Source organism: Monodelphis domestica, chromosome 1 (genome assembly GCF_027887165.1).
Source record: "Monodelphis domestica isolate mMonDom1 chromosome 1, mMonDom1.pri, whole genome shotgun sequence".
Taxonomy (NCBI): domain Eukaryota; kingdom Metazoa; phylum Chordata; class Mammalia; order Didelphimorphia; family Didelphidae; genus Monodelphis; species Monodelphis domestica.
In genome coordinates, this window is record NC_077227.1 from 537,878,778 (window position 1) to 537,901,222 (window position 22,445).

Genomic DNA, 22,445 nt, shown 5'->3' on the forward strand with positions numbered 1-22,445 from the left:
TTGAGGGGCAGGGCCAGTGGGGAGCTTTTTATCTGTACTGTTAGGTGTGCAGATCCAAAGAGTTATCCCCTAGAATCCAAAGTAACAGTTGTCTTTAGGGGACTATGCTTAACTACAAATTGAGAGAATAGTTCCAAGGGAGTATTACACTAAAAAAGTAAGAAAAAAGGTTTGTGTTTGCAATTATATTCTTGGGTACTTTTTGCCAAGGAGAAGGTAATAATTCTGTCTAATTTTCAGTTCTTTGAAATATTCTCTGCTTTGAAATGTCTTCAAAGTATTTCATCAATGTTTTAAAATTCTATCCCCTGTATATCCCAAGCTTGGTAGAATATAAGGTATTGAAGGTCTAGAACTATTTTCTATTTTATCCCTGTGTAAAAATGAACTTGAATCCAGGACTTCAATCCCCAGAAGTCCTTGCTCCACTTCCCCAGAATGCCCTCTAATCTCACTGAAACCTCACCTGGGCCAAGAGTGAGATGGAGTATTTAACCTGGTTGTGAATAGGCTCTAGCGCTCTTTTTACTTCTGCTTCGGAGCACATGTGGCTCTCCACCTAACAGGCAAGATGTGAGTGGTTGTGAATAGGCTCTCTGGGCCTAGACACTTGCTTTTTCTTACTTGTGTTTTCTTTATATTTTAATCTTCAATAAACCTCATAAAATATAATACTACTTGCAGAGAGAAACTAATTTCTACCTGCCTCAGCTTCTCCTAAATTTTAATCTTTACACCTGTCTCTAGTGCCTAATAACAATTTACAGAGCAGTAATTTAATAAATTTTGAGATGTGTTAGATGACTTCTGAATACATTTTGTCTGATCTACTTGCTTTTCCTAAGCAAAACAATATTAACAATTCTTCTTAGAACATAAAAAGGAATTGATGTTAAAGTCCAAAAGTAATGAAAATAAGAAGAGACCATCATAAAAATGCCAGCAAACATTTCATTTATGACTTTTTTGTTTTCCTTCCAGCTTCATCTATAAATGCTACTGGGATAATCTGGTTTACTGGGTCTCAAGACAAGTAGTCTGCAGAATTGTTTTCTCCTCTACTACTTTTCATGGGTCTGAGTTATTAGTTTGTAATATTTAACCATTCTTCTGTATAATGTATAGCAAATAAGTTTATATTGTAAATAATGTTGACTCCAGATGACATCTTTTCTCTTGGCAAGGATAGCATACATATTTGCTAACTAAAGTGGCTTAGCTTAAGCTGAATAATACTGGGCTATTGTGGTCTTTTTGTGATCAATTTATATCATGTAAAATTCCCTATGAAAATGAGTCAAAGTTTTTACATTAACCTACTTCTCCTTTTTTAAGAGTCAACAGTTTATTCACAGAGGCTGGGAAAAAGCTATTATAATTATTCTCAGTATTTTATAGCTTAATATTGATTTTTTACTTTTATATAGATAGCTGGTACTGAAATAATAACAGCATACAAGGAAAGATTAGCTTTATCGGGACTAATTAGAGTTAAGATAAATAAATGTTAAAATTGGAAAAGACATGCACACACACACACACACACACACACACACACACACACACACACACAGAGCCCTTTCAACCCTATTTATTCTGTTACCTGTAAAATAAGAATAATAATTGCAACTATCTCACAGAGTTGAAAGGGCTATATATCTATAAATAAAACATATCATAAACCTTTAAGTGTGATTATTATTGTTATATTTATATTGAAATAGGTCCTGGTCCTCAAAAAAATTTCTAATTTGCTTTCAGTAAGGTAGCAACATACTATGATATTTGGTGTGTCTAATAGTGAAAGAGGTCCTCCTATACATTAGGTTTCTTAATATTCTTATTTTCACTTTCATTCCTAATATATAACAACTTATTTATATCTCAATTTAGGTATTAATAAACACAAAGATAATTGGAAGGCCATCTGTTCATCTTTTCTCTTGTAAATTAAAATGCTTAATGATACTTAGCTCTGTAAATGGTACTTTTAATCTTCAAAGAACTTTAAATGCATTAGCTAATTAATCTTTCAAATGCACCTATGAGATAACTATGATTATTTCCACTATACAAAGAAAATAAAGACAAGTTAGTTACCACTCTAGAAGGAATTAAGCTTCAGATTTAGAACTCAGGCCATGCTATCTCTTAAGTTATTTGATCATACGAAGCCTCTAAGGTAAAATGGAAATGTGCAATAACTACCCCTCCCCCAATTAGTGCTATTATTCAAAATACCAAGAGTTTGTTTTTTCTTCTCTAGATATAGTTATCTTACCTCAAGAGATCTGAAAGAGTAATTGTTTCCCTTTGCCAAAGTAATGACATATAGCAGAATGCAAGGGTCATTGGCAGTGTCATCTTTAAAATCCCTTTTTCCTTCTGTTTTAAGTATTCAACTCCATCAATTGATCCAGAACAGACAGAAGTTGTTTCTTTGAAGAAAAAAAAATGGAGATTTTTTTAAGCCCAATTTTTATGTTGCATGATAGAAGAAACACAATAGCAATGTTTCCTCTCAGAACTTCAAGTTAGAGTCTGAAATGAAAAATTAAATAGTGTCAGCCTTTAAGGAACTTACATTCTATCAGGAGTAAAAGGTACATATGTAAGTACAAGTAATACAAAGTAATAGCTAGGGGGTTAGACACTATGGATGAGGAGGATAATCAGGAAAGGCGTCAGGTAGAAGTTAATGCTTGAGTTGAAGATGGAAAGAAAAATGTATTCTACAAGGTAACAATGAGGAGGGAGTGCATCTTAGGTACAGAGGACAACTGATACAAAGGAACAGAAGTGGAAGGCTGTACTGTACAAAGGACAGTGAAGACTAGTTTAACAGAACCATTGAGAATGGAGAGGGAAGTAACTGTATAATTAGGTTGGAAAAAGTAGGTTGACACCAGATTGTGTCTGAAGCTGGATTTGAGTCTAGGTCTTCCTGATTTCAAAATCAATACCATTTAATTCAATTATCCACTAAATGCCATCATTTTCACAACTTCTTCCAACAAGATTGAATCAACTCTGAAAATCATTTGTCTTTGCTGGCCCTGGACTCCCCTCTGATTGAAGAGGGTGGATGGTGGGTATTGGAAAAGTACCCTCAGATGCTTCATTTAATGAGGGTATCCAGTACAGTCACCTCATCATCACCTATCATGCTCCCAAACTGGCTCCTTTCCCTTCCCTGCTGACTTTTCAGCTTCTTTTTTTGTATTGTCTGCTCCCATTACATTGTGAGTTCCTTGGGGGCAGCAACTGTCGTTCTCTTTTCTTGGTATCCTTCATACTTAGCACAGTGCCTGCCATAAATAAATAAAAAGTGTTTATGGGCTGGTTAAATGAAATTAATAAATATGCTTTGAAATAACCATGAACAGAATAAAATGCCTGAAGATATGTATACCCGCCAAAACAAAGTCAGAAACTACATGAACACAATTACAAAATACTTTTTTACACAAATAAAGTCAGATTTAAATAAGGGGAGAAATATTAATTATTTATAAGTGGGCATAGCCAATATAATTAAAATGACAATTTTACCTAACTTATTTATTTAGTGCTATTCCAATAAAATTACCAAAAAAACTATTTTTTGTACTAGAAAAAAATAGTAACAAAATTCATTTGGAAGAACAAAAGATAAAGAACATCAAAGGGATTAATAAAAAAAATGTAAAGGAAGCAGGTCTTGCAGTACCAGATTTTAAAGTTTTATAAAGTAATCATTATTAAAACCATATGGTACTAGCTAAGAAACAGAAAGGCAGATCAGAGGAACAGAACAGAAATACAAAAAATAATGGTATTTGACAAAAGTATTGATTGAAGTTTTGAGCATAAAAACTCATACTTAGGGGCTCAGTGGTTAGAGTGCCAGGTGAGGAATTGGGAGGACCTGGGTTCAAACCTAGCCTCACATTCTTTCTAGGTGTGTGACTCTGGGTAAGGCACTTAACCCTAATTGCCTAGCCCTTACTACTCTCTTGCCTTAGAAGCAATACAAGTATACAAGCAATACAGCGTAGAAGGTAAAGGTTTTGAAGGTGGCATGAGGAAAGAATTCACTATTTAGTAAAAATTGCTGGGAAAATTGGAAAGTAGTTTGGCAGAAATTAGGTATAGATTACTATCTCATAGTATTCAATAAGATCAAAATGGATACATGACCTAGACATAATGGGAGATATCATAACCAAATGAGAATGGGGACCATATTACTTATAAGATTTGTGGATAGGAGAAGAACTTATTAATAAACAAGAGATAGAAAAAGCATTATGAGGTACAAAATGGAAAATTTTATTACATTAAGTTAAAAAAGGTTTGTACAAATAAAACTAATGTAGCCAAGAACGGAAGGAAAGCAGGAAATTGGGAAGAAATTTTATAGACATTTCTCAGACAGAAGTCTAATATCTAAGAGGATAGAGAACTTTGTCAAATTTATAAGTCATTCCCCAACTGATAAATGGTCAAAATATATGAACAGGCAGTTTTGGGATGAAGAAATCAAAGCCACACATAGGCAAAGGGAAAAAAATGCTCTAAATCACAACTGACCATAATGTAAATGAAAACAATTCTGAGATATAATCTCGTACCTATAAGATTGGCTAAAACACACTTTACCTCTGTTGCCAGTTTCAGGTTCTTCTACAACCATAGCTCAGTATGTTCTCTTCCTCTGAAAGCCATAAAATTAATATCTACCCCCCACCTGAAAGCCTGGTAGCTTTTGTCTACTTTTCGCCAGGGCATTCCTGTCCCTTCTTCCATGAGTACCTGGCTCATAATCTTTCCCTCCTTCCCAAATCCAGTCCTCATACAAGGAGACTTGCAACATACATATTGGTACACTCTGAAAACACCTTAACCCCTCAATTAGCAACAGAGCTGCTAGATACCACTTGTTCTTGCATATTGTACAAGGTTGGACTCCTTTGAATGGTTCTAGGACTTTCTCTTGCCATGGTACATCCCTTGGGCTTCTTTCAGTCCCTATCCTGGAATGTTCTGCATGGATATTCCAGGTTTGCCTCTCATTGCTGGTGTCCTCAAACCTCTATCTGACCTGGGATAGAAAATGATTCATTGTTGATTTTTTTGCTTAGATTCCTGTTTTGTACTTGATCTGCTGAGTTTTCTAGATCTTTATGTAGAAATTGTGCGAAGGAGTTCAATTGCACTTCTTCCTGTGTCTCCATCATTGTAGTTCCTCATTTATCCTCTCACCAAGTGTTTTAATCTCATATTTTTTATCTATTGCCTTAGCTCTTCCTTCCATTTAAATTCCTCCATCCACAGAGAGTCCATGGGGCCAATCTATTCTTTATTGAGAATCTTCAGGGCCCATCCATTCTTTACTTATTATTTCAGACTTTTTCCCTTCCTTGAGGTTTTATCTTTTGGTTCTTTTAACTGAATGTATTTCTTTATAGCATGAGGAGTTTCCTTCATTTTGTTCATTATTATAACTTTAGTTCTTGAATCAGAACTTTGTACCATAGTCAGGATCTGCCCACCTTACAATATTAAATAAGGTGACTAAGTCCAAGTCCTGACTCCTTCTAAAGTTCTGAAATGGCAATGTATTAGGGCTGGTCTTGCCTCTGTAGTAGTTTGGAAGCCATTGTCCTAGAGTGACTGAGTGGAGGCTGCCTATGGCCATTTCCTAACTTCTTCCACAGCTCTGAGATAGGGAACCAGGAAGCCAGAGCGCCAAGACCCAATCAGTTCCAAAGTCTGAAGTTTGTTTCTGATCTCCAGAGTATCCCACAACCCTAATATTGTTGGTCTTGTCCTCTTCTTTATCCAGTCACCTATCCAAAAGCCACAGCTTCAGCCTCTAGAATGTTCCTACCAGCTATAATACTGGCTGCTGGGAAAGCTCCAGGCTCCTAGTCTTACTAGACTTGTGCTTGTTCCTAGAGCCCTCATCTCTTAGGAAGCCCTTAGAATAGTTCTTGCTTCAGTCTCTGTCTCCTTATGCCATCTGTTATGGGATAAAAGAGCTCAGTGCTGATTCTCTTTGGTTCTGTTGTTTCATAGGCATTCCTCAGAAGAGATGGACTTGATTAGAAAATCTTAGGTTGCTATGGAAGCCAGAAACTCTCCTCTCATTTTTGGTCTTCCCTTATCCCTTGGTTTTTCCCCTATTACCTGCATACATGCCAAAAAACATTCTTTAACTGACTCCATCATTACCTCAAGTTTCCTGCCTGTAATGCTATTGTCTTTCACATACAATTTACTAAAAATAGTCATATGAACTACTGCTCCCAATTTACTTACTTCCTACTGAGTCCTCTTCCTTCCTTGCAATCTAGCTTCCTATGTCATCCCTCAATGTAACTATTCTCACCAAGATTACAAATGGTCTATTAATTGATAAGTCTGTTGACCCTGGCTTATTTCCTTATCCTACCTGATACCTTGAAACCTTCTGATACATCTTTTTCCTGGATACAGTGTAAACCTTAAAATTTCTTAGATTTATAAATGTTGGAAATTTCACCATTGGGAAATTTCATACTTGAAAAATTTCCTATTGATAGTGGGAACTCTATTGGAATGTGAACCCCATTGGCATGGGAGGTTCTTCCTCCTCCCTTCTTAAGATTACTTTAGGACAGAAACCTTTTGCTGAACAATGGAAAGGGCTTTGACCTATGCTTAAGCATAGAACAGGAATTTCTTTGAGTCAGGATTGATTTTAGAATTGATACAATAGAGATACGTGGAATGACAGAACCAGGTCTTGGAAAATACAATTTCCACCCCACTCAGTCCTAACAGGATTTAGGAAAGGCTGCAGCAAAGGATCAAGATTTAATTATTTGAGAATATGACCTTCAACAGACATGTGCAAAGCCACAGACCTCTGGGCGGTCCTGGGTTAAGCTAGAGCCGCCATTGGCACAGGGAAGACATGGACAGTGATTGGTAGAGACAGTGAGAACTGAGGGGAGGGAACTTGGATGGTTTCCTTAAAGATAGAGGGGTCTGAGGACTGAGGGGGATGGTTGGTTGGAGAGGTTTTGCGCTGAGAGGTTGTACTTGCTCTGAAGGAAGCTGCTCTGAAGGAAGCTGGAGGTGGAGGCCCCTGAGACTGTTTCTCCATTTTGGTCACATGAGTGATAGGGACTGATCTCTTTTCTTTGCCTCAGCTATCTAAGGGCTTGGGCCTTTTGGCCCAGCCTAAACAGAAGGGGGGTATTTAAGCCCTATTCCCTTCTCTCCCCTTTCTCTCTCCCTCTCTCTCTCTAACTCTAATTCCTTTCTTCCTCCTGTTTGTAATTAAACTGTATAAAAGGTTGACTGCTGACTTGAGTTTTCATTAAGGAATTACATAGCTGAATTCCTTGGCAACCTTAAATTAATATATATCAGTCTTTTAAAGTGATTTCCTTGTCACAACAGTCTCCTCCATTTGCTTTTTTTGACCTTTACTCTGTGGGTTCTCCTATCTTTCTAACAAGCATTTCTCAGTTTCTTCTATTAGGACATCATTCATATGTTGTAGATTCCCCAAGACTTTCTACTGAATTCCATTCTAATCTCTCTTTAACATTCTCAGTGATCTCAAAAGCTTCCAAAAGCTCAATTATCATCTCTTTACAAATGGCTCACAAATCCATCCATCTGGTCATAAGCACTTTTTCTAAATGCTAGACATTTTTCTCAAATATCCCATTGGTATCTTTTATCTAATGGATCAAAAACTGAACTCTCTATCTAAAACCAGAAGTGCTACTACCATCCCTATTTTTATAGGAGTTACATCATTATTCTTTTTTTTTTAATCCTTACCTTCTATCTTAGAACCAAAGCAGAAAAGAGGTAAGGAAGGGCCAAGTAATGGGAGTTAAGTGACTTGTCCAGGGTCACATAACTAGGAGTGTCTGAGGTCACATTTGACAGTACCTCCCATCTCTTAGCCTGGATCTCAATCTACCAAGCTGCCTAGTTACCCTCTGACACCATTATTCTTCCAAAACACCAGGTTTATAAACTCAGTCATCTTTGAAGTTTCTCACTATTTTATTCCCTCCATATTCAATCATTGGCAAAGTCTTGTCAATTCTACCTCCACATCTGTCACATTTCCAAACCCACTACTCTTCTCAATTTCCCTATTTCTGTCGACACCATCAGTTGTCCAATCCTCTATGTTCATAATCTCAAGTTAATGCTCAATTACTTACTCTCATATACCCCAACACATGCAATCTGATAGATGCTGCCCTTTCTATTTTCAAAATATTTTGTAAATACATTCCCTTCTTTCCACTCACATCACCACCATCTTACATCAGGCCTTTTACAATGGCATCTTATTTGTTTTCTCTCATCCATTATTCTCCCTATTCCAATCTATCCTACATACTGCTGACAATGTGATTTTCCTTAAACACCAATCTGACCAAGTGACTGACACACACAGTAAATTTTCCTGGTGTTCCCTATTGCCTCTAGAATAAAATAGGGAGACTCTTTAAAGGCTTAGTGTACTTTTTTTCTTTTAAAAAACAAACCTTACCTTCTCTCTTAGAATCAATACTGTGTACCCTGATTCCAAAGCAGAAAAGTGGTTAAGGGCACCACCATCTACTAGGAAGCTTTTCCTGATGCTTCTCAACTGTTAGTACTCTTTCTGCATCCCTAACTATACTTTATTTCACTACTTGGCATTTATTCTCTTTAAATGTTTCCTGCATACACTAAGATATGTGTTTCTTATCTGATAAGTTTAAATAGAAGCTCCTTCAAAGTAGGGATTGTTTTATTTTTTGTATTTTTATTTCTAGCACCTAGCAAAGTGCTTGGCATATTGTAGGCACTTAATAATTGCTTGTTGCTTCATGAACCTTCCCACTCTTTCCATTCACATTTCCACTATCCTACTTCTGAAACTTACCAGTTCTAGCCTGGAATACTGTAATAACTGCCTAATTGATATTGCTGCTTCCAGCTCCTCCTTCTCCAATTTAGCTTATATACAGTTTTCAAATAATGTTACAAAGAAGAAGATTCTTAATACCATACTCAAAAACCTTCAATAGCTACCTATTGCTTCTAGGATAAAAGATAAACCTCATTCTGGTACTTTAATTGTTCCACTTTTTATGTTTAGTTTATGGTAATTCTTTTCACATATTTTATGTTCCAGCCAAATCAATCATTAAATAAGCATTTATTTAGCATCTATTATATGTCTGGCAGAGGTAGCCATTGCACAGTGGACTGAATCAGACTTGCTATCAAGAAGGCCTGGGTTCAGTCCTACTTATGAAACAGAGACTATGTGACCTTGGGTAAGCCACTTAACTTCTTGGTCCCCAAGGCAACTTTTAATATGAGTTGCCTAGCAAATGCTAATCTGCATTAGTAGAAGGAATTTCTTCACTAATAATCCTCATTACAAATAAAATCAGGTAGTCTGGATAAAAAAAATTAAAATGCCAGTCTACATTCTATCATAGGAGACATAGATACAAATAAAATATATACAAAATTAATATGAGTCCATTCTTAAGAGACAGCCAGGTGGTGCAATGGATGGAGCATTAGACCTGGAGTCAGGGAGATTTGAGTTCAAATCCAGCCTCAGAAATACACTAGCAGGGTGACCCTGAGCAAGTTACTTAATCCCCATTTTCTCAAAAGAATTTGTTGTTGTTTTTGTTATTCAGTCATTCAATTGTGTTCATCTTTATATGATCACACGGATTTTTGTCTATGGGCTTTTCTTGGCAAAGATAACAGAGTGCTTTGCCAGTTCCTTCTCCAGTGCCCCCATTTTACATATGAGAAACTGAGGCAAATGGGGATTAAGTGATTTGGAAGGATTAGGAAATACATTTGAATGTAACTAGATATTCTCCAATATGAAGGTCAGAAAGGAGCCCAGGCCAGGGATGACAAAGAATAGCAACAAGGTCAGGTTAGCTGGAGTATTCAGTGAATGGAAGGGAATAAAGCATCACAGATCTTAAATGGTAGGCTGGGGGGCATGTGAAGGGCTTGAAATGCCAAACAAAGAAATCTGTATTTGATTCACAAAAGTTACAGAGTTCATTTACTCTTTGTAACAACTGGACTTTAGTGAGAAGTAGAGCAACAGCATTATATCTGGATTTTAGGGAAATCATTTTGGCAGCTATGTGGATTAAAGAAGGGAGAGGCCTGCGGCAGAAAGGACAATTAAAAGGCCATCGCAATAAGCATGCCTGATTAGACAACAACCTATCTCTCAAACTTGACACTCCATCTCTGATATGAGTATGTATAGTGGGTTGTCGCCCTGACCAGAATGTCCTCCATTCTGGGAATAATAAAGAGGCCCAAAATACTCCAGTTCTTTCCTAACACCACTACCTTTCTTTCAGGAGCCACATTCTTGCCATCTCCTACTTAAATCCTTTAACTTATCTCCTTATTCTTAGTGTTCTCTCTCTGAAAAGTCAGTTATTTTTACTATCTGTTTACCTGCTATATTCCCTAAAATACTGAGTACAGGGACAGCTTCATGTCCCAGTTCCTATCACAAGGCAGGTGCTTAAGAACTATTTGTTAAACTGAATTAATTTATTATATATTTTTTTATTTTCTTATTATATATATTTATATATAAATATATGTATATTTATGTATATATATAATATATAAAATTAAATTTAAAAAAAAACCTCTTGGTCCCTTCTAGTTCTAAAATCTTGTGATTCTATACATGAATCTATATATGAATTTTTACTTACCAGACTGTGTAGTTTTGATGTTGGGGAAAATCAGTTTACTACTGATATCAGACCGAGATTCTACTTCACTCTCTGATAAATGGCAACTGTAGATACTAAGCAGCTCAGGCTCACTATCCAAGCCTGAAAGACTCATTTGGCTGTCAGATACCTATTTAAAAAAAATAATAATTACTGCCTGGACATTAGTGAAGAAGACAACTTCTAAAAACTTCAAATGATTCATGTCTTTTGAATAAAAACACAAAACATAATCATTTGGCACAATATGCTCTTCTCAGACTAAAGATAACAAAGATTATAAATTCCCTGAGGACAGAGGACATGACTATTCATTAACATTCAGGGACACACATCTAGAAGTGTCTGAGGTCAAATTTTAACTCAAGTCCCCCCAACTCCAGGCCTGGTACTCTATCCATTATGCCATCTAGCTGCCTCACATTGATGAACTGTTGATGGAGCTCAGAATTGGTTTAGGTATTCTGGAAAACAACTTGGAACTATGATAAAAAAGTTACTAAATCACAAGACCTTGATAAAGTGATACCATTACTAGTTCTATACATCAGAGAAATCAAAGAAACAAGAAAAGGTCCTACATGTGCAAAAATATTTAATAATAACTTTTTTGTAGTGGCAAAAAACTGGAAACTAAGAGATGCCCCATCAACTGGGGAATGGTTAGACAAATTATGGTATATGAATGTAATAAAATATTGTAAAATATGAATACTGTTAGATATAATAGAAAAAGGTATGAAGAAAGAGACAGTTTCAGGAGGGAAGTAGGGAAGGAGGAAAGGAAGAGGAAGGGAGAAAGGGAGAAAGGAAGGGAGATGTATGAAATGCTTACTCTAAGCCAGAGACTGTGTTAAGTGTTGGGAAATATGAATACAAGCAAAAAGACAGTCCTTTCCCTCAAGGAGCTTACATTCTAATGAAGAGAAGACAACATATAAAGGGGAGCTGAAGAGGTAAGATTAAAAATATAGTTCAGGGTGTTATGGGTTGGGGAAAGTTTGAAGTAAGCATAACTAGTAAGGGTACTTTGTCAAATGGAGATTTTTGAAGAGGAATTCACTATTTAGAAGATTCAGCTATGGGGAAGAGTTGTTGCCAGAAGGAGGTCACTGAAACTGAAGTCAAAAGAGATTCATGGAATGAGGTGGGTATGAAGTAAAATGAATTGAATATCAACTAAACATACAGCCAGATCCCAAAAAGCCTAAAAAATAAAAGCCCTGAAGTAGTCACATTATTCAAATTCACACTGCATATTTCCATTGGGCTAGAACCAATTGCCATTTTTACATAATCATAACTTCAAAAAGTTTGAATTTGAATACATGGGATCTCAGGCAATTTATTATTCACCACAATCACAACTTAGATCAAGGTGATGATCAATAATGATTACAAAGGTCTACAGGGAGATGATGTACTTATGCAGAGAATAAGATATCCATTTTTGGATACCTCCAATACAATAGTTTGTTTTATCTGACAATTATTATGTGTCACAAAAGTTATACGTTTCTTTTTAATCCCAGGGGTAGAGGGGTAAGAAAAGAATTCAATGAAAAAAATATAAAGTAAATTCAGCATATTACTTTTAAAGTTTTCTTGTTTGTCTATCTTTCCTTCAACTCTTTTAATTTTTTACTTAGTCAACTAACTAGTTAGTTCTCAGGTTTGTTTTCTGAACTTAAAACTTACTGCAGGGGGCAGCTGGGTAGTGCAGTAAGTAGACTGAGAACCAGGCCTAGAAAAGGGAGGTCCTGGGTTCAAATCTGGCCTCAGACACTTCCCAGCTGTGTGACCCTGGGCAAGTCACTTAACCCCCTTTGCCTAGCCATTACCACTCTTCTGCCTTGGTACCAATATACAATATTGATTCTAAGGTGGGAGGTAAGAGTTTTAAAAAAAAGACTTACTGCAGATTTATTATTATTGGAATAAATTGGCTTCCTGCAATAGGCCTGCTTGCTTTTCTGAAGATAACGCTTCCAAAAATTATGCAATACTTCATCCTAAGGAGAAAAAAAAATAGTTCAATTTATGACAGATATGCTTTTATTCTCAAATACAATATAATATTCACATATGATATTCTACTTTGGTTTTCAAAAAAGTTATTATCAGTCCTAAGAACATATTAATTGTTCAATAAATGTTTGATTATAAGATCATAGAAGGAAACTATAACAGTCATTGAGTCCAAATTCCCCATTTTACAGATGAGGAAGCAGGCTCAGAAAGATAAGTAACTTGCTCAGATTCACATAGCCAGTGTCTAAGAAGGGACATGAACCCAGGTCTAACTGACTCAAAGCTCAATACTCTATCTACGCTATTGACTATTTTTATTTGATTTTAACAAGAAGTATATGTCTCCGTATCAATTATAAATAAAGAAATAATTTCGAGTCACTCTGACCCAAATGAAACATATTAACCAGGCTGGAATAATGTGTTACATCACTGTAAGTCAGAATGAAAATACACAGCAATTATATAAAACTGTCCACAAATAAAATTATTATTTTACTACAGGGTTATTTCAACAGAGGCAAACTATGTTTTCAATATTTAAAGATTATTAGTTCTTCTATCTAAACTTTTTACTTCTGTTGTGATCCAAATATTGTTAATTATTATATGTAGAGGTCCCTTTCAGTTCAGATATTATATGTAGAGGTCTCTATCAGAATTGTTAAAATTTTCTACAAAATTTTATTTCCATAAACTGTATTAAAAGAATAGACTAATAACTATCTACTCATCTACAGTTCAAGATATACTCTGTTCCAACTGAGATTTCTTCTAGTTTATCCTTATCAAAGACTGGCTTGGTTTTAGCAAGCTCCTCTACAAAGTTTTCCTTGACCATTTCCATGGGGATCTTTAATTCCTTTTTCAGTCACTTTTTAAGCACCTGACTACATATTATCTTACTGACTATCACTGTTTCACTAATATTGAGGATTCTTTTTTTAGCACTTATCTCAGTCTGAGGCATCAGCAGGCTTATTGTTAATGATAAACATATGGTGAGTAAAAGAAAACTACAAGGAAATTTTCTAAGTACTCCAAATACTAAAGATTAGAGAATATGAAATTTAGGTAATGGTAAAATATGCCATATATTATTCCAGAGGAAAAGTATATTTTAATAGAAAGAGTATTCAAATGGCAATGAGAAAAAATAGTTCTACAGTGGCCTTAGATTTTTAGTTCCACACTGAATCCTATTTTTCCAGAAAAATAAAAATATTAAGTTAACATATGCATTTGACTTGACTTACCTTTAATTTGGGGCACACTCCCAGAGATAGCAGGGCCTCAGCTTGTTGATGAAGTATATACTGAAAACCTTCACAGACATACCACTCCCAGCCTTTCTCTAAATGTCAAAAACCATATTTCAATTGTTTGTTTTCCAAACTTAATGGTTAACATTTGGCACAGAAGCAGTTTTACCAATATCAATGTACAATTAAAACTGAAGTTTACTCTTTTCAAATATATTTCCTTTAAATCTCACAATATAGGTCTTACTGTTTCCACACTCTATTTTTTCAAGTCAACATATTTCCTTTCTGTAAAGTATGAGTACAAAATAGCTATTTGCCTTTTAAAAATCAGTTTTATAAAATGATTGCTTTAATATTGTATCAACAAGAAATGTTTTTCTTTAAAATACTTTTTAATTTTTTTGTATTCTAATCTGAAATACACAAGAGACAGAGAATTTTATTTTTTTTGCAAGAAACTAAAGTTAATGAAAAATTCATATTTTAATGGAGGAATGCCTTGTAAAAAAAGACAATAAAGCACTCACCCTGATTTCTATTATTTTCTACTGAACTAGAAAACTGTGAATAATATCAGGGGCCAGCTGAACATCAGAGAATACAGAAGGGAGCTAAGAGTTAAGTCTATAAAAGTTGTGCTGTGACAATCTAGTTTTATCAAAACAGTGATCAGTTGTTGGGGAAAAGCCAAAGAGAAAGAAACCAAATGATCAATGGCACACTACAGGTAAGAATTATCTTTTTATTAGTATTAATACTTCAATACCTGGTGATTCTGTAATTTCATCAGCTCTCCACTAATCCAGATTTCAATAACTTAGTAGTCTTACAGTATTTTTGGAACTGAGTCATCTATCTGTGGCAAACTTAGTGATTGGACCCTGAATTTAACTAAGTGACTCCTCAGACCAAAGACATGCCCATCACCTGAAATTTTTCTGTCTGATAAAATGGATCTAAAGGGATAACCTTTAAGAACCAAGGATTGTCTATAGCAAGTGTCATAATAACAGGTCTTTAGAGAAAAAAACAGAAATTTATTCATTTTATGGTGGGGGTAATGGAGTGTGAGGATAAAAGATATACTAACTCAGATTAAACGGGGAAAAGGATTATACATAGTAGGTTGATACTACTTTTTTTTTTAACCCTTACATTCTATTTTAGAATCAATACTATGTATTGGTTCCAAGGTAGAAGAGTGATAAGGGTTAGGTAATGGGGGTTAAGTGACATTAGGGTCACATGACTAGAAAGTATTTGAGGCCAGATATGAATCCAGAACCTCCCATCTCCAGGCCTGGCCCTCTATTCACAGAGCCACCTAGCTGTCCCCTAATAAATAGATACTTTTAATAAACATTTTCTGAATTGATTTAATAAACTTTTAAAGAAGTAATGCTATTTATTATGATTTGGGGTGAACATGGATTCTAGTTTGATTAATACAATTGTCACCTGATATAAGTTAGTCACCTGAATTGATATGGATAATAACTGACAATATATACAACATCTTAAAGTTTGCAAAGACTTAAAATACATTATTTCATTTAAATCTTCTAACAACTCTTCTAAATTCTGTGAGATTCATTCTTTATGCATTACTATTTCCATTTTACAGATGAGGATATTGAAGCTCAGTGAGATTAAGTGATTTGGAATACACAGCTTGAAAGAATCAGATGCAAAATTTAAGCCCATGTTTTCCTTACTCCCATATCCAGCATTCATACCATACTACATTAAGATTTTGTTTTTGAGGTAGCTAAGTGGTTCATTCAGTGGATAGAATGAAGTCTAGAGATAGGAGTTCCTGGGTCCAAATCTGTCTTTAGATACTTTCTAGCTATGTGACTCTGCGCTGTGCAAGTCACTTAACCCCAATTGCCTAGCCCTTTCTACTCTTCTGCCTTGGAACTAATACTTGGCATCAATTCTGAAACAGAAGGTAAAAGTTTAAAAACAAAAGTTTTAAAATATTGTAAATCTCTCTAAAATCTCAGATTTGTAGTTATGAATAATGTAAAATATTTAAATTAATTAAATTTTGATATAACTATAATTACTACTATATTTACAAAAGAAAAACATATTTTGTGATATCCAAATTCATAGAGAGAGCATAGATACTATTCCATTTTTTCTCTACCAAAACATACACCCTCCAGAATATCTGATGAGTAGTCACACATTCTCTGACTAAACAACACTAACTCCCTATCCTTATAAAGAAGCTCATTTAATTTTCCAATAGCATTTTTTGAAAAGTTCTTCCTCATACAATATATATACAATGTTCTTTTGTGGTAATTAAAGTAGATATTGAATGTGGAGAACGGGTAAACAAACCAGGTAGTACAAATATAATTAAATATTATTGTGCAGTAGTAAAATGTGATGGAAATAAGGAATTCAAAGAAAAACAGGACTTATATGAAGTGACACAATAAAATAAGAACCAGAAGAATTGTTGACTACAATAATGTAAATTAAAAGGTTGTTTGAAGGAACCTGAACTAAGTAAGTGAATTAAACAAAAGAAGTCTCAGAGAACACAATTAAATTTACCTTTCTCCTTTAAGTAGAGAAGCCAAGTGATTATAAGGAAAGAAAGCAAATAAACTTTCAAATACTGTTTCTGTTTTGGCTGTTTCTATTTATTATTTTTTTGAGGTTGATAATATTCTGAGGGGAAATATATAGAGAAATGAATGTGATATGAAAACTAAAAGTACTGAAACTGGAGTCAGGAAGACCTGAATTCAAATCCAGGCTCAGATACTTACTCACTACATACATGGCAAGTCACTTCTCTGTCAGCCTTCTCTGTCAGCCTCAATTCCCTCATTTGTAAAATGATGAAATGATATCTGTAAAGCACTATGCAAACTTTAAAATGCTAGTTACTATTATTATTAAAATATGACATGGTAGACAGAGAGAGCATTAGAGCCAAGAAGATGTCAGTTCAATTTCCACATCTGGCAAGCACTGGCCATGTGACCAGGAGGCAAGTCACTTAAGCTCTTAGTGCTCTAGGCATTCTTCACCCAGGAGTTCCCCATACTAATGAAATCATAGAATGAATCCAATATTGAAACCAATGTCCTAGAAAAGTAACTAAATGAAAACAAAAAAGATGATACCACACATGATAAAAAATACTGATGAGTACATCCAGAGTATACATACCAAGTTTCCTCTTTTTTTTAAGTCCTCTATTGATGGCTTGGATCTTTGTGTTAGGTGTAAAGTCCGCAACGCTTTCAACTTCCTTACGCCTCTGAGAAAAGTAGAAACAGACCATTAAAGAGATGGAAAGCTGATACTTGAACCTCATCAGAACATAAAGGAGTCTGTAGGATTGTTTATTAGGACTTTTTTTTTAAGTGTTGGAAGGTTGTTATGGAAGAACAACAGACCTGGGTCATCAGACAGGTCATGGTTTCCTATGGTTAATATGTTTTTTGGAGTATATAGAGAGTTCAGTGGGATAAGAAAACTTCCAAGCAGCCTATACAGTGTGAGGAATGCTTAGGGAGTTTGATAGGGATAACAAAAATGTTCTTAGAATAATTCCTTCAAGGAAATTATTTCCTTTATTTGGTAGACAAAGTGTATACTAGTTTTAATCACCAAGAAAAGTGTGTTTTTGCAGGAGAAATGTAAAGAGTAAGTTAATAAGTAATTAAAACAATGGCTAATACTCATTAGCCATTGTTTTAATTACTTTTAATCACATGGTCTAATGTGGAACTTTTTTTCACTTTCAAAGTCTCATAGGCTGGGAGAGAATATGTTCTTAAAAATTCAACTAAAGAATGTGGAGAGATGGTAGAATGTTAGGACACCCAGATCTCTCACAAATACCCCAGAAGCAGTTCCTGCCAAGAAAGTTGCTTAAACAGGAGGCAGATTAACCAGCTACCATGAAAACCTTGAAAGATAAATAAATCTAAAGGAAAAATATAGTAACTGATAGATTCCACTAAAGTCAACTTCCACTAAAGTAAAAGTCAACCAGAACCCAAAGTTCAATAGGAAAGGGGGCTCTCAAGCAAATGGAGCTTCAGTAGAATGCATGATAAAGTATATATAGCCTATACCACTCTGTGTCCAGAAGTAGCAAGAGCAAAGGAATAATCTCCTAAGAATGCCCCAAAGTTGTTAGTGACCAAAAAAATGCTATTCAGTATAGTGGCAAAGGGCTCAGATCAGGGCAGCATAGGCCAGTGATGGCGAAACTATGGCACAGGTGGCAAAGATGGCATGCAGAACACTCTCTGTGGGCACATGAGCCACCCCCCCCCCAAGTTCCTTACTAAAAAGGCAGAGGTACTCAGGTAGAGCTGCTTCCCTCCCCCTCTCCACCATGCCTGCAGACATTTTCTCACATCACTCACCCCTCTGCCCAGCAGCCCAAATGGTAAGGTGTTGCTCAAAGGTGGCAGAGTTGGAGAGGATCCCCTCTTCACCTGCGCTGAGGCCATTTTTTCATTTTATCTGCCTCTCCACCTAGCAGTTCAATGGGAATGCTTCCTCCCTCCCTTGTCTGAGTTAAGGGGAGGGCCAGGGGGCAAGGTGGGGAGGTGGGACATGGCACTTGGACTAGGGGAGGCAGACATGGCACTTAGTCTGGGGGGGAGGGTAGGGTGAGGGCAGGGTCTGGCACTCCATCTCTAAAAGGTTCACCATCACTGACCTAGGCCCTGGGGCTCTGAGGTCCCTAACACTCTGACCTGAAACACCAGAAATGGCCCTGAAGATCCAGTACTCTGAAACTCAAAGATCCATTGGAGGGAGGGGTTAACTCAGAATGGCACAAGAATCCAGGAGGCCAGAATAAAAATGACCTACTACTCAACCCAAAAAATGTACCATGGGATAGAGTCTGAGCTTTGTACAAAGGTCTGATCAAACTGAACAAGCATTTTATTTAATAAATAAGACACTAACTAATAACAAAAATCATTACAAATTAACTCTGTAACAATGGCAAGCAGATCTTAAAGGGGAAAAAATGGATATTTCACAAAGACTATATGAAAATCTAGAAAAAAATTTAGCAAGAGATAAAAAACAAAATGAAAGTCCTAACAGAAAGAATTTGAAAGAGAAAATAGTAAAGTTCACTGAAGAAACAGACTCTCTGAAAATCAGTACAGATCAAACAGAAAGCAATAACTTGATAAGACAGTAAGAAATATTAGAACCAAATCAAGAGACAAAAAAATCTCCAAAGTATCTGATAACAAAAATAACTGATATCTGTATTAGGTCAAAGGGAGAGAATTTAAGAATCACTGGTGCTGGAGCAGCTAGGTAGAGACTTATGCCTGCAGGTAGAAGGTCCTGTTTTTAATCTAACCTCAGATACTTCCAAGGGCAAGTCACTTAAAAATAACTGCTAGCCCTTACTAATCTTCTGCCTTGAAACTATACTTAGTATCAATTCTAAGACAGAAGGTAAGATTTATTTTAAAACTTGTACTTTAAGAGGGCAGCTGGGTAGCTCAGTGGATTGAGAGTCAGGCCTAGAGATGGGAGTTCCTAGATTCAAATCTGGCCTTAGACACTTCCCAGCTGTGTGACCCTGGGCAAGTCACTTAACCCCCCATTGCCTAGCTCTTACCACTCTTCTGCCTTGGAACCAATACACAGTATTGATTCCAAGATGGAGGGTAAGAGTTTAAAAACAACAAAAACAAAAAAAACCAAACCCTGGTACTTCAAGATTAAAATTCTGGGAAGCTAAATTTTAAGAAATCACAAATGAAAACTGTCCAGATCTATTAGACTCAGAAGGCAGGGTAAAGACAGGAAATAAACCAATGACTACCTCCTGAAAGGAATCCCAAAAAGAGGAGTTTCAAGGAAATCATAACCAAAAATCAGAGCTCCTATATCAAAGAAAAAAAATACCATGAAGATCCACAAAGGGTCAAGTACCAAGTAACTGCCATAAGGATCACACAAGATCTGGATGGTTTTACTAAAACCAAGAGGATACCTTGGAATTATACAGTTGTAGGCTTATAACCGCGAATTATCCTGTAAAAAAGGGTACAATCCAACAGGGGAAAAAAACATATCTTTAAAGAAGAGAGGATTTTCAAGAATTTTTTTATAAAAAGGTCATAACTGAGTAGGAAATATAAGCACAAGAAAAGTAAATTTGAATAAGTAAAAGAAAACTGTGAGATGATGTAGTGCTAACATTCTAATAGAGGAAAAAGAAAGCATCATTGCAGAACCTTAATGTCTTCAAAGAGATTTAGACAAGAAAAACAGAGTTTGGGCACTCAGATTCTGGGAGTTAAGTCCAGAGGAATTTAAGATGGAAATAGAAGATAGTGCAGAAAAGAAGAAAAAGGAGGTAGAATTCATTGTTTCTCAAAATTAGGTTCAGGAGAAGAAGAGTATATGAATATGGAAGGGAAGTAGTAAGCATCAGATGAATCCCATACTTATCAGAAACAAAGGAGCAAATGGCATACATACATAGAGCCACAAAAACACAATTTGATATAGAAAAACATCAAATTCAACAAGAAATGAAGTAGAAAAGCAGAGGATTAACAGGGAGCATAACATTAGGAAGAAGCAGTCATGCACAAGCCCAAACCTCCTGATCCTGAAAGAGGGGTTGAAAGAGGGAAAAGGAAAAAAAGATTTTTTAAAAATCTAGGAATTAAAGATATGCCTAAATTGCCTCTTAGATATTTGGGAAAGGCCAAACAAACTGTGGTATATGAATGTAATGTAATATTATTGAGCCATAAGAAATGACAAAAAAGATGATTTCAGAGAATATTGGGTTAGGTGAGCTAATGAAAAGTGAGGTAATTAGAGCCAAGAAAACAACTGATTTAAATAACAACACTGAAAAGAAAAATAACTTTGTGAAAGACTTAAGAACTCTAACCAGTGCAATGACCAAACATGATGCCAGAAGATCTATGATGAAACATTATCTACCTCCTGACAGAAAGGTGATTAACATAAGATCTTTAGACATTCATTTTTCAACATGACTACAGCACAGCTTCATTATGCTTGACTATGTTTATTTTGTTATAGAGATGTTTTTTTAACTTTCTTTTTCTCAGTTATTGGGGAGGTAAGGCAGTTAGCCGTAGTCATGGGAAAAAAAAAAAGAAACCCATTGTAACGTGTTTTTAAAAAGCACAGAAGAGAACAGAAAAAAAGCAAAGACAAAAAAAAGTCACTGTGAAAAATAACATTTTGAATATATTATGATTTTTTTTTCAAAAAGCAAGCATTAAAAAATGAATATTAAGGATTTCTTACAAAATCTGTTTGGGTTCTATTTTATGAAAATGCACTTCTTTTGTCTTCACACCCCATTTACCCTTCTTCTTCTCTACCCCACCTTTCAGCTCTTTTTTTTATGTTGTCTTTCTCAATTAATCATAGGGCAGAGACTTGTATTGCTTGTATTTATATTCCAAGTTCTTAGCAAGGTCTGGCATATAATAAATGCTTATTAAATGATTTGGCTGGTTGGCTCTGGTCTACAGCCTGATGTTCCTTTGAAAGGTTCTAAACAATTTGGAAAAATGATCAAGTTCTCCTTAATAGGAAAGTTTCCCTTTTCAGTAATATGTTGGACTATTTCTTCCTGATAAGTATTTGGGGAATCAAGGAGTGGAATTACTGGGAAGTTCTTTGCTTTATGGGGAAAATAAAACTTTTTAAATAATCTGGCAAATAAAAATTCACCAGCAAAAAAAAAACAAAAAAATCCCATCAGCAAGAAAAGGCAGAAAAAATTCCTTTCCAAGAAACTATGGAATATACAAAATATTTGGTAGTCCATCTAACAAAGTATACACAGTTTTCATATAAATATAACCACAAAACATTCTTGATGGAAATAAAGATAACTAAGAAAACCCCAAAGAGGTCATGAAGAGTCAGACACAACTGAAAAAAAGACTAAACAATAACAACAAATATATAGGTACATATTGTATGTATATGTATATATACATATGGATGTCAAGCATATATAAATTGGATTGGCTTATATTTTGCTTTCAATATTCTTATAGAGCCTACTCAGTTTTCTGGGAGTCTTCTTGGCTATTATAGCAAATTCAGCTATGTATGAAGGGAGCAATCCAGAATAAAACTTTAACAGTATTAATTATTTTTATTTAAAACAGTATTTTTCCCTCCCCTCCATGACTGTTAATTACACAACTTGAACCTGACTGTACATTTCTTTAAAATTTCATCCACAAAATAATTGCTTTATAGACTCTAAAACTATGAATAACCTTTGATTCATCAATATCATTACTAGGTTTGTACTGCAAAGAGATTTTTAAAA

General features: G+C 35.3%; 1 protein-coding gene across 1 annotated transcript in view; it reads right to left on the minus strand.

Moving 5' to 3' along the window:
• The window catches only part of TAF1B (TATA-box binding protein associated factor, RNA polymerase I subunit B), a 99,593-nt gene that overhangs the window by 73,240 nt on the left and 3,908 nt on the right, over positions 1-22,445 (minus strand). The window contains exons 3-7 of the mRNA XM_001381106.4: positions 17,282-17,372; positions 14,078-14,175; positions 12,707-12,802; positions 10,770-10,920; positions 2,282-2,438 (exon numbers count right to left, since the gene is read on the minus strand). Coding sequence (XP_001381143.1) covers positions 2,282-2,438; positions 10,770-10,920; positions 12,707-12,802; positions 14,078-14,175; positions 17,282-17,372 — 593 coding nt within the window. The remainder of the gene's footprint in view (positions 1-2,281; positions 2,439-10,769; positions 10,921-12,706; positions 12,803-14,077; positions 14,176-17,281; positions 17,373-22,445) is intronic.